This window comes from Gavialis gangeticus, unplaced genomic scaffold (genome assembly GCF_001723915.1).
Source record: "Gavialis gangeticus isolate Ggan-Ray unplaced genomic scaffold, GavGan_comp1, whole genome shotgun sequence".
In the NCBI taxonomy this organism is placed as follows: Eukaryota; Metazoa; Chordata; order Crocodylia; family Gavialidae; genus Gavialis; species Gavialis gangeticus.
Genome location: NW_017729024.1, coordinates 78,452,883 through 78,465,819, shown reverse-complemented (window position 1 = coordinate 78,465,819; position 12,937 = coordinate 78,452,883). Strand labels below are relative to the sequence as shown.

At 40.1% G+C, this 12,937-nt stretch overlaps 1 protein-coding gene across 2 annotated transcripts in view; it reads right to left on the bottom strand.

The window, feature by feature from the left end:
• ADAMTS19 (ADAM metallopeptidase with thrombospondin type 1 motif 19) overlaps positions 1 to 12,937 on the bottom strand; it is a 310,136-nt gene that overhangs the window by 227,159 nt on the left and 70,040 nt on the right. For both annotated transcript variants that reach the window (XR_002097331.1, XM_019517287.1), the window contains exons 4-6: positions 11,184 to 11,356; positions 10,388 to 10,471; positions 8,183 to 8,340 (exon numbers count right to left, since the gene is read on the bottom strand). Coding sequence is in view for 1 of the 2 variants with exons in the window: in XM_019517287.1 (XP_019372832.1) it covers positions 8,183 to 8,340; positions 10,388 to 10,471; positions 11,184 to 11,356 (415 nt within the window). In the remaining variant the exon portion in view is untranslated. The remainder of the gene's footprint in view (positions 1 to 8,182; positions 8,341 to 10,387; positions 10,472 to 11,183; positions 11,357 to 12,937) is intronic.

Here is a 12,937-nt window from a genome sequence, read left to right as displayed (position 1 = left end):
GGTGGAGGCCATCTCTTCCCAGCAGCTCGCTGCCCCTCTGACCAAAGAGCGGGCTGTGGTCATGGAAGCCATGAATGGTACTGTTATTATCTGTTGCTTCTCTTTATCTTTTATTTGCTACATGTAATTGGCTCTATGACTACATCTATGTACCAGTTATTTTGGAATAATACAAAAAATAAATACAAATCTAAAATTGATGAAGAGTTTGATGACTAGCTACAGCAACAACTCTGCAATGATGTTGTAATAAAATCAGTTCTAATTCATCATAATTACAAAGCAAGGGTATTTTTAAAATGCACATTAAAGCAAAACTATGAAATGAAGAGTAGATACATTAGTGAAAATATGCAAATTTAGCATGAGCATTTTTTAACTTTGGTTTATAGTTAAGTAAATATATGAGTCACTTCATATGGAATGTATATCTAAATATATAAATCTTAGATCAGGCTTAAGTGAAGGGAAAGTTAAACGCACATGTATTATATTTTAGAATCAAGTTTTAAAACACAAGCACTGCATTCTTTAGTTTAAGCTGCTGATTTAATATCTGTTACAATGACAATTTTCCCCAGTTTATTAAAAGAGCAAGCTAACAATGAAAAGAAGGAAGTACACCGTTATTCATTTGGGAATACAGTGGAACTTTTATAAGATTATAGAAGATCTCCAAGCTTGAACAAGGTGACAAATGGTAGAAAAGAACCTTATGCGGTAATAAGCAACTACTAGTTTGTTGTTTTAATAAATTACACTTAGCTTGTAAATTTTTTAATCTATTAAATAAAGCAATATAAATGGTCCTTTGGGCAATGCAAAGACTCAATATCCAGCTACCAAATAGAAAAGCCTTCCCTTATACAGATTTTTTTTCAAAATAAAACAGGCAGCCTGATATGTAAGATAGGAAACGGAAGACGACAAGAAAATCCTTGAGTCTCACATCTATGCATAATTTTGCACTTAGCTGTCATTTTTAAGTCTACTTCTTTGCCTTTAGGCAGATTTGTCACCAAAAGGTACTTAGTATTTCTAAATCCAGACTTATCTATAACTCCCCAATGTAAATTAAGCAAACACCTTATTAAATATTAAGAACAAAATTAAGTTTCCAATACTTTATCTTTCTTCTTCCAATTCTCCTTACTTCTCTAATATGAATAGCTTTGCACAACTGTAAGAATGTGCTTTAAAATGGGGTTGTTTATCAAAGAAAACCTAGAGCTTTTTTGCTTGCATGTTCCAAGATATCAGGCTCTTTCAGACGTAAAAGACTTTGGGACAATTTACCAAGCAACACCTTTCCACAAGTCACATGGCTATTATTAACTACAGTTTCAATTAATAGGCTCAAAGGGCCAATAACATTCACACTGTATTAGCAAATGCCCGTAGTTTGGCATTTATCAGGTGACTGATGACAAGGTTTCAAGTACCCCTTTCATATTCAGACAACAGAGCATTCTGAAAAGTGTCTCAAACATAGGCCACAGAACCACAAGACACACAAAGCATTTTGTTCACTCTCTTTTTTAATGTTAATTGAATGTGAACTCTGGAGGATTATAAGAGGCAATGAAATTAACACATTAACAAATATTAGTTCATTGTCGGTTGCATAATTTAAATAGGAGATATTCAGCAAGGTGAATGGTGACATTAACTTCTTATCATGGGCTGCAGTTCATGAAGTAAGTAAGTAATTGTACGTTTAAATACCATGTTGGGTGTAGAAGTAAACAGCGGATTTGATGGGGTCAGGAATTCTTTGTCTTATTTAAAGTATCTGAAATATTCTTGAAGCTTGATATTACAAGCAATTGTAAGCAATTATTTCATTTCTACCTAAAGCCCAAAACAATATTTACCTTCTAACCTGTGTATACTATTACAATAAAAACTGGAATAATACAAAAATCGAAACAGGTGTATTATAGTACACGAACTAAAAAACTAATAGATATCTCAGTGTAAATATAAATGGAAAATTATCACTTTATTGGAGTTATTGTGAGCTGGGTCCCCTTTTTCTTTGGCCTCAGATCTTAACAATAATCTGGAATAAAATATTAAAAGCTGGAAATACCTCACATGACTCAAAGACTGATGTCACAGTAAATAACAACAAACATAGGTCACTTAAAGGAAGTGACTAGTTTGCTTCATAAGGTGGGCTCATTAGAATAATATTGTCTTAATACAGCCAAATGGTAGACTCAGGGAATATAGGTTATAAGATAGGATACTACATCCTACAGTGAAATAATCATATACCACTTCCCCTAAGTTATTTCAGCTCTAATGGCAATACTGCAGCTTAGGGTCTGAATGTGACCACTGAATACACATTCAGAAGAATATCAGATAGGAGCAGGAAGGTAATACATCTTACATGGCATTAGTGAGGCCATTAACAGATTACTTTGTCCAATTCTGGTGAGCACACTTCCAAAAGCAAGTTGAAAAATGGCAAAGAGTTCTTAAAAGATCTACAAGAATGAACAGATGTTAGGAAATGGACTAAAGAAGTTCAGTCTCTATTGTTTATCTAAAAGAAGTGGTGACTTGATGATAGTCGACCAGCACTTACATAGGAAAGAGATATCTATTAATTCTTTACTCTAGTAAAAAAAGGGTGTAGTGAGATTCAATGGCTGACAGCCAAAATGACACAAGTTAAAATGAAAAATGAGGCCTAACTTAGAACATGAAAAAATTACCCATCAGAGCAATTTACTGTGGCATACAGTTGGTTCTCCATCACTTTGTAAAAATATTAAGCTGTTGCTCAAATAGAAGTCATAAGTGTGATGTAGAAAGTATGGAAGGCATGACCTTTCCACTCACTATTCACTGCTCACCCTGCAACACTGCTGAAACAAAGCTCTGTTCTAAATGTTTTCTGAACAAGTAGTGTGGGCATCCTTAGCCTGCAGCACTGTGGGTGGGCTAACTGGCTTTGCTGCTCAGCAGGGCTAATCAGTCCAAGGACATGTGAAAGCAACTACAAAGTTTCTGGTTTAGAAGACAGTGTGGATGGAGAAATTTGGCATGTTTCAGAACAATGCTACTTAGCACAGTAAATGTACAGTATAGACATAGTCTGGTTATCAAGAAGTTCAGTTGTGATCCAAAAATCACATATAAGTAGGTAGCAGAATATTTGACAAGTGAATAAGTGAGAGAAAATTCTGAATGAAATGTGCAGCTGGGATACTATAGTATTTAAGAATGGTCTAACAGAACTATGTGAAGTCAAGCAAGCTTTCTGACATATACTAAACATTATTGGCAACCACAAGAGGCCAAACCTCATGTGCTATGCTAAAAAAATCTGACTGATTTAAAGTTTATTAGATGTTTTTAATAAAAATGTGAGGTTCCTTTTCTTTGGGTTCTAACCTTTTAAGACGCACTCTCTTCATGAGTTCAAACTTCTCTGCACCTCTGAAAACTGCAGCCATTAAAAAAATTATAGCTGAGATTCTCCCAGATAGCTCTTAATAGCAGTAGCAGAGGTCTTAAAAAACACAGAGAATTCATAATAATACTGATAACTGGCTACACTGCAGTTTGGGGAGAAAAAACTCTCTGAAAATGAAAATAAATAAGTGTTTTCCCCCACACTACACAACCCTGCATGAGCTTAGTTTTATAAAGTTACATTTCAGCGGAAGAATTTCACCAAACTTAGCCATAAGAGTTTTATGACTATTAAATGCATCACCCTGCCTCTTAGAAAAGCCATAAAACAGGTCTTTGTTGAATGACCCTGACATTTTAGCTTCTGTGCAGTCATATGCCTTCCTGGGCACAAGGGCTTGTATGTGCTACTGGTAGGGCTGTGCGAAGCTTCGGGTGCCGATTCCATTTGGAGGAAATTCGGCCAATTCAGCAGCTGAGCCTCTGAATCTGAATCAAATCAGGAGGTCAATAAAATGGTCCAAATTGATTTGAAGCTCTTCGAATAGATTTGGAAAATATTCAGAGAGCTTCGGAGATTCAGGCAGTCCCTGCTTGCCACCACAGGGACCTGGACCTGGACTCCATGCTAGTAAGTAGGGGGCAGCAGGCAGGGCCTGGAAGAGGGGGGAGGGGACCATGGAGGGACCCCTGCCAGGCCCCATCCCTTGCCTGCTCCCCGAACCCCCATGAGTGCCCCCTGACCCTGCCCCAGCTCCCGGCTCTTTAAAAAACGTAAATAAATAAAAAGCCCACACTCACCAGCTGCTGCAGTGGCCTCAGGGCTTTTGGGGGCTCATACAGAGCCCCCCATGCACTGTGGGGAAGTAGATCAACCCCCTGCCTGGGAGCGGCCAGTGTGTGTATGGATTTTTTTTTTTTTTTAAAGAATCGGGAGCTGGGCTGGGCAGGGCAGCTATGTGGGGGGCTGGGAAAGCAGGCTGGGGTCAGGGGGTTCGTGGCAGAGCCCCCTATGCAGCATGGGGCAGTGGGGGACAGCAGGGATCGCCCTCCCCCCACCTGGCAGCAGCCAGTAAGTGGACGTTTTTTGTTTTTGTTTAAAGAGACGGGAGCTGGGACTGGGAGAGCAGGCAGGGGTTGGGGGCTCGTGACACAGCCCCCCACACAGCGTGGGGCAGTGGGGGACAGCGGGGATCGCCCCACTCCTCCCACCCCAACCTGGCAGCAGCCAGTGAGTAGAGGCTTCTTTTTTTTATTTAAGAGCTGGGAAGCTGGGTCCGGGCAGGGCAGCTATTGACAGGGCTGGGAGAGTGGGTGGGAGATGGGGCCTGTCCGATTTGGAGATTAGGCTGATTCAGTGGTGGCCAAATCTCTGAATCAGATTCAGCCGAATCAATTTGGAACAGTGATTCGAATCACCAAATCAAATCTCTGTCCCCTGAATCGGACGAATCTGAAGCAGATACTAGCCACTTCTCCCAGGCCTAGCTAGTAGCACCCCCTGGAGCAAGTTATTCTCAAAAGCAGGAGAGAGAAACCAAAATCACAGTTCTGCTTCTCCCACACCAGACAGCAACAACAAGCTCAACAGAGCACAGTTCTAAGGGACTCCACAGCAGGTATATCATCTTTCCATGTTAGAGAAGACAGGAACACCCAATTAATGCTAATCCTAGCTCTAGTACAAAGTCACCTCAGTGAATTTAGGCAAGTCGCTGGACCATACTTTCATTATCTATAATATGGGAACAATAACTACATACCTACCATACACTGCAATACAGTAAAGGCTCATTAAGGTTTAGAAAGTCCAACTACTATATGTACCAATTACCACTTTGTCACTTTTTATCAAAAATATAATTTCTCCTATCAGTATTTCAGCTCTTTACAAATTCCATCAAATATAACCTGAAGCTAAATTACTGTAAATATCAAAGGAACCAGATTTTGATGGAGTAAAAAAAATTGTGAGAAGCAAAATATGTATATTTCTTTCAAACTTATGATGACATTAAAATTGGCTCATTAGTAAAGTGATGGCTCAGTATTTTATTGTTAATTCTTTGATGTATGCAAACTCACAGAGCTGACTGACCTAGGAAGAGCAAAGCATTCTAAGGGTCCTTCTGCTCTGTTCTCAAGCTATAGAAAGCAAGGAGGAACATTTTTTAATGATTTGCTACAAGAAAGAGTTTAATAAGCTAAAACATGTTTCTACATATAGATATTGTAATAGTAGTTGATGTTCATCTGTTCAAACAATATTATTTCTCTCAGTAAAACAGGTCTAATACCCAGGGTTGTTTGTAAGTTATGACAAGGGAGTCTGTTCTGTGTTTGTAAAACGGAATGAGACTCTTTGAACTAGCAAAACACACAAATGTAGCCACACATGGGGTTAGCAATACCATAAACCCTGACAATGTGCAGAGGGAGTCTGGATTAGCAAAACATTCCCACAGTCAGAAAACCACACTGGTATGATTTATTAAAAGCTGAAACAGCCCTGAGATGGGAGGTAGTGTATTCCAGAGAATAATGCCACTGGAATAAAAGCCAAGAAATTTGGGCTCTAATTCTTGGCTTTGGCACTGACCTATTATATGTCCTCAAAAAATTACTTTTTTGCTCTGTGCCTTAATTTTCTCAGCAAGGATAATGATATTTACCTTTGTAAAGCATGTAGAAACTAAGAGGTAAACATTTGTAAAACCAAAGGAAAACTATTAATAATAAATCAGGACTTAAACCTGATTATCTCAATAACTTAAAGCATTGCACTGTCTAAAAATAAAACAGGGACTTTTCACCCATCCATGAAATGCAGCAGTTCTCAGTGGGGAAGGTAGTTAGGCCTAAATCTTACTCTGCCGTTAGCCATATAGGGATGCATATACACTAGCCCCGTGCTAAGCAGCTAGTATTCACTTCAGATTAGGCTATTTAGGGGACAGTGATTCAATTCTGTGATTCGAATCACTGTCCCGAATCGAATCGGCTGAATCTGATTCGGAAATTCAGCCGCTGCTGAATTGGCCGAATCTCTGAATTGGACAGCCTCCATCCCCCGCCCACTCTCCCAGCCCTATCAACAGCTGCCCCCCAGCCCCAGCTCCCCACTCATTAAAAAAAAGAAAAGAAAAGCCCCAGACTCACTGGCTCCTGCCAGGCAGGGGGAGTGATCTCCACTGCCCCCCAACTGCCCTGCTCTGGGTGGGTGACTCTGCCACGAGCTCCCAGAAGCCCCAACAGTTGCTGCAGCATCCGGTGACTGCGGAGCTTTTTTCTTGCTTTTTTATTTATTTTTTTTTTTAAGAACCAGGAGCTGGGGCCAGGTGGGGCAGACATAGGGGGGCTGGGAGAGCAGGCAGGGGATGAGGGCTCATGGCATAGCCCCCCATGCAGCGTGGGACAGTGAGGGGCATTGGGGATTGTCCCCCCCACACCTGGCAGCACCCAGTGAATGTTTTTGGGGTTTTTTTCTTTTTAAGAGCCAGAAACTGGGGCTGGGCAGGACAGCCATGGGGGGGTGGAGCCTGTGGGGGGTTCCCCCATGGTCCCCTGCCCCCATCTCCAGTCTCCCCTCCCCCACCCTCTACTTACCAGCATGAAATCCAAGTCAAGCTCCCTGCAGCAGTGAGTAGGGACTGCCAGCACCTCCGAAGCTCTCCGAATCTTTTCCAAATTGATTCAGAGAGCTTCAAATTTATTCAGACATTTTTATTGGTTTCCTGATTTGAATCAAATTTAGAGATTTGGCCACTGAATCAGGTCGAATCTCCTCCGAAGTTAGTACACGTTTACACACCCCTCAGTGCCCCTAGGTGCCCAAGACTCTTTCACTTTCTGCCCAAACTGTTTAGATTTTCAAAAGGCCTTTGATGAGGTCCCTCATAAGAAGCTACTAAAAGAACTTAGTAGTCACAAGTTGAAAGGCCTCCATTCCATTTAACCAAACAATCTGTTTGTTAACTCCTCCTCTTAGCTGCACAACTCTCTCTCACTTTGCAAGCCTCAAAAGGAGGACTAGAAATTGAATTGGATAATGCCTAATTTACAACGTGGTAGTTAAAGCATTGTGCTGCAGTTGTGTGGCCAGGTAACTGGGTAAAGTGATGGGATATTGGGATTCTGTCCTTTGCGTTAACTGCTTCTCCTTTATCCACTATCTTACTTAAATAGTCAAAGGGCACACCTACACAAGATGCTACAGTACAGTAGCAACAAGCTACTGCACAGCAGGTCGTTACTATTGCACAGTAGCATTGCCAGACACTAACTGTGCAGTGATGCCACTGCATTGTAGTAATTAACTACTGTGCAGTAGAATCGGGGGAAAAAACGTGGGGCAACAGTACTGCACAGTAACGCCAGAAGGAAGTACTAAATGATGGCACAGTAACAAAGGTGCCATAGGGACACATGTAAATGTACCCACTCACTACAAACATACGCTCCTTTAGAGAGCTCAACTATTTACTGTCTGGATCTAATGTCCACTGCTTTTTTATTACCAAATTGCTTCATTGCCTCTTTTTCTAACACCTCAAATCTATGATAGTACTTTTTATAAATTATCATAAAAAAGCAGGAGTAAGGGCTGAGTGTAGACTCTTTGCTACAACTAACATCAACTCGCTCTTGTCACTTCATAAAGCATTTGAACTACTCTAGTTTTACAGTACTGCCATCAAGTCAGTATACCAATCTTTTTTATGTTTTTAATAACAAGAATTATTATATATTTTACCTTGTGATCAATATAGCTGCATCTACTGATGACAAGTCTTCTCCCCAGCTTGTTGACATTTCTAGATGTATATCATTCTTCTTGCCAAACTCTTCATGTTGCCATTTACAGAAACTCTCCAGCATTTTTTCCCCATGATGACCAATATACATATCTGCCTGAAAATTGAAATGCATGCCATATTATCACACATCATGGTTTGTATGCATGTACAGTTCTCTAATCTTAATATGTCAGGGTATATTAAGAGTTTAAATAATCATAAAGCTGAGAACAATTTTCACCCAAAGATCAAAACTTCCTTAAAATGCCTTGTCCAGCTATCCTAATGGTTTATATAAAATTATAACAGATTTCATTATTCATTATATATTTTGAATTGACATTTACCTATACATTACTTTTCTCTGAATCTTTGTTTTCCACTCTAATATACCAATAATAACAAAAAACAAAAATTCTTCTGAAATAGTTTTCCCAATTTAAGCACACACTTTGACTGATTTTATAAAAAATGTTCTGTTTTACAATAATTCTATATTCAGGGCACAACTGTTTTAGCTTCAGGAATGCAGACTATCCTTATTTGACTTAAGGGTGAAAATTCAGCCTCAAAGGACTCTATCACCTAAGTTCTTTCATCCTGCATATGCCAATCTCCCACTGACATAAATGGGAGTTCACTGCACTTACAGAATGAAGAATATTTATGTCAAGACCCAGGTAGGAAAAATACAACCTCATTCCTTTAAATGCATATATTAGAAATCTCTCTCATATGAATGAGACCATTCTATTTTTTATTGTTTTGAATTTTAACTAAAATATGGAATGATGTCTTAGCCACTTTACAAAAATAACAATATGTCAACATAATATTGCTCTGAAATGCAACGTAAGAAGCATAGGTCACTCCAAAGAACATCATCAACTATGCCAGCTGATTCATTTCTCTTCAACAAGAGAACAGGATTTAAAAGATAAGCTTAACAATGATGTCTGAAAATATAGCAGCACTATAGTACTTAGGATATGGAGCTATTTCAACAAGAGGAACACTTCAGAAGGGCAGAAACTAATATGCTCTAATTGTTATGTGTGGACAAGCAGGGAATGACATAAGCATAGCAAAACTGCTCTAATTTTAAAACTGCTCCATCCAGGGACAAAGCCAGCCTTGGTTTTGCTTCAATCCCAACTCATCCACATGTAACAACTGGAAAATTAAACAGATGTTGCCCTTTTGAAACAACTTCAAATGTACACCTGTTATTACCATTAGTGCTTTGTTTATGGTACAAATGACACACACTACACACTAGGGCTGTGCGAACAGCCATTTCATTTCGGCACTGTTTTGACTCATTTTGAGGTCAAAACAAGAAAATCGAAATGAAACAAAGACCATCAAAAAAGCCTTGAAACAAAACGAGGCTAGTCAAAATGTTTCGAAAGTCGAAACATTTCAACCATAGCACTTGGGATGGGAAGTCAGTCCAGCTGGGCTAACTTCCCATCCCTGGTGTAAGATCCGGCACGGGGTGGGAAGGCAGCCCAGCTGGGCTGCCACATTCCACCCCCCCCGTGCTAGATCATGCCGGTGGTGGGAAGGCAGCCCAGCTGGGCTGCCTCGCCGTCCCCCGCGCTAGATTGCGTCAGTTGCTGAGGCACCAGTTCCTGAGCTGGGGGCCGGGGGGGTTCCCTGCACGCTCTGCAGTGGACCCCAAAGTAGACCAGAAGTACTTCTAGTCCACTTCCAGGTCCACTGCGGAGTGTGCAAGGGACCCCCCATGCTCCTATGGGACATGCCATCAGCCCCACCATCTCAGTATTCACAAGCCATGCCAGGTACCTTGAGGTACATAGAAAGTTGAGTCTATGGTCGAGTTGTCAAATCTCTCCGAATCGCTCCAGATGCTTCTGATTCAATTCAGAGAAATTAATGGGTCTCCTGATTCAATTCAGATTCAGAGATTCAGCTGCCAAATCAGGCCAAATCTTCTCTGAATCAAATCAGCAACTGAAGCTTCATACAGCCCTAATAAATACACAAAGAAAATAACTGACACAATTTGCCAGGGTGTACTAAGTGATTGGTTACTGCATGCCATGCTTTAGTGTGGAAGCAAACAACATAACCCTACTCTTTTATCCATTTTCAAATGTCCTTCTACATTTACTATGAGAAATGAAGTTACTTCTTACTGGAGTCTCGTGAAGCAGAACAAGCTTAGTCACCCGAAGATTCACTTGCACTCCAAGGCTCTTGTGTTGGAAAAGATTAAAAACCTAAAATGAAAAAAAAAAAAAGAAATGATTCCATTATGTAGAATATAGCTTTAAAAAGTCAAATCTCAGAATATAAGGGCACCTAATAATTCTGTAGTACTTTGATTTGAGTACCTGAATTTCCTACACAGCAGTAAAACATAAAAGCTAATATATTACCTTTCTCTTTTTTGGACAGAGAAGGGGCAAACAAGGGGTTAATACAGTGCTTTAGTCCTAGTACCCAAAAAAGAGTTCATTTTACACTTGACAATAACTATAACCCCTATTCTATACATTATAACCCCTTATACACATACATTGTGTTACACATGAGACATCCCATTGAGTTGAACAAAAGATTATGGTTGAGCTATAGCTGGGAAGAGGCAATAACATTTTATCACTTCTCAGGTTATAATAGTACTCTGTCACCAGCAACCAAGAGCATCATAGGATTCCTCTACATGAGAAGGACCACATGTCACTTTGGGCATGAGCACTCATTCTTAACAGGTCTGGTTTCTAAGAAATCAAGCTGATCAAGTGCCATTTCTTGCCTTCACTGTCAAAGGTACATAGTATCAATTACAAGTATATCAGTAATTTTATGCTGAGAGCATTCTGAGGTTCCATTACATTTCATTGACTCTACTTAAAAGTGCATCATTAAATCTAACAAGCAAATCAATCTATTATGCAAAGGCTAACATGAGTTCTAAGAATTTCCTACCATGTTTAAGATGGTTAGAATAAATCGTCTGGCAGCATCTGTTCCATGATATAGAACCATTGCTGGATCTGCAACCACTACAGTTTCTATATTGTACACTTGAGGTAATTTATAGGAATATCTTTTTCTTCTTCCGCTTTCTGATACTTTTTGATTCTTGGATTTTCTCTTCTCTGTAACATAAAAAAAATGCTGCATGAATTCATCTTTTAATGCAGCAGCATTATATAACCGCATGTCACTGATACTTCTGAATTTGCTGGAAAAATAATTTATACTACAAATGCCACTAACAATATATCTGTGAGCAGTAAGATAGGTACTAGGGCTGTGTAAAGCTTCGGTCCCTGAGTCAATTTGGTGGAGATTTGGCCCAATTCGGTGGCTGAATCTCTAAATCCGAATCAAATTAGAGGGCCCTTTAAACTCTCCGAATCAACTCAGAACCCTCCAAATCAATTCAAAGAGATTCAGACAGATTCAGCAATTCAAACAGATTTGACATTTGGACATAGACGCAGCTTTAAATGTTTTTTCTACATGCCTCTAGGTAGCAGGGGCTTGTGATGGCTGCGGTGCTGGTCCAGATGGAGCATCTCACAGAAGCATGGGGGCCTCTGGCAGCAGACCCAGAAGTGGACCAGAAGCACTTACGGGTCCACCAAGGAGCATGCGGGGGGCCCCCCCACAGCCCTCTAGCTGGGCGACTGGTGCCCCCTGGGTCTGGGGGGGCACCCAGGATCCCCCTACAGCCAATTGCCAGGCTGGGGGGGACATGGGTTCACTGCCAATTACACTGGAGAGCCCCCACACTGCTGTTGGATGCTGCATTCACCCCAACACCACAACTATCACGAGCCGCACTGCTACCTCAAGGTTTCTAGGAAAAACTTTTAAAGCTGTGCTTGAGTCCGCACCGCTGATTTGCCAAATCAGCATCAAATTGTCAGATTTGGATTCAGCCGAATTAAATCAGGGACAGTGATCTGAATCAATTAATTGAATCAGTGTCCCTGATTCGGGCCAAATCTGAATCGAGCAGGGCCCGTTTCACATACCCCTAATAGCTACACTATGTGAAGGAACGTACTTAAGTTACAATGTAATCATTATACACCCTAATAAGTACTTTCAAGGGATTACTTATGCAGCTGTGCTCAGATCAAGACCATGGACTATATCACTATTCCAAACAACTATTCAAATAGGAATCCCATTCAGCAGAAGAACCAGAACCAGGCAGATACTTTTAACCTTCTTCTCTATTCCTAATCTACACAAAAAACTGCATTTTGTCCTTGATTTTGCTAATAAAAGGAAGACTGAATGTTGCTGTATGTTAGCACAAAAGCAGACTCACTAAATTAGAAAAGAAACCCTCCTACCGTCAGAAAACACAGAATACCCTGAAGTCAACAAACCCTAGCATATAACAAGGAAACTTGGATTGATACATACTCAAATTCCAAATGAACACATAAGATCATGTTGTACATAAAAAGTAATTTATTAATAAAGATCAAGATCAGACTTTGCTTTTGAAGGAAGAGCTTAAATGATCATATACCAGAGGACTGAATCAAAGCAAACACTTTTTATAGAAAAAGTATGAAAACATTTCAAAATGAAACCTATATACACCAGTAGAATAATTCAAACAAAAGGCCCTGTGTAAATGTGTAGCATTGGGTGCTATATTTTCAACAACATTTCTGCTGAAGATGACAATTATAAACACATGTTCTGGAAACATT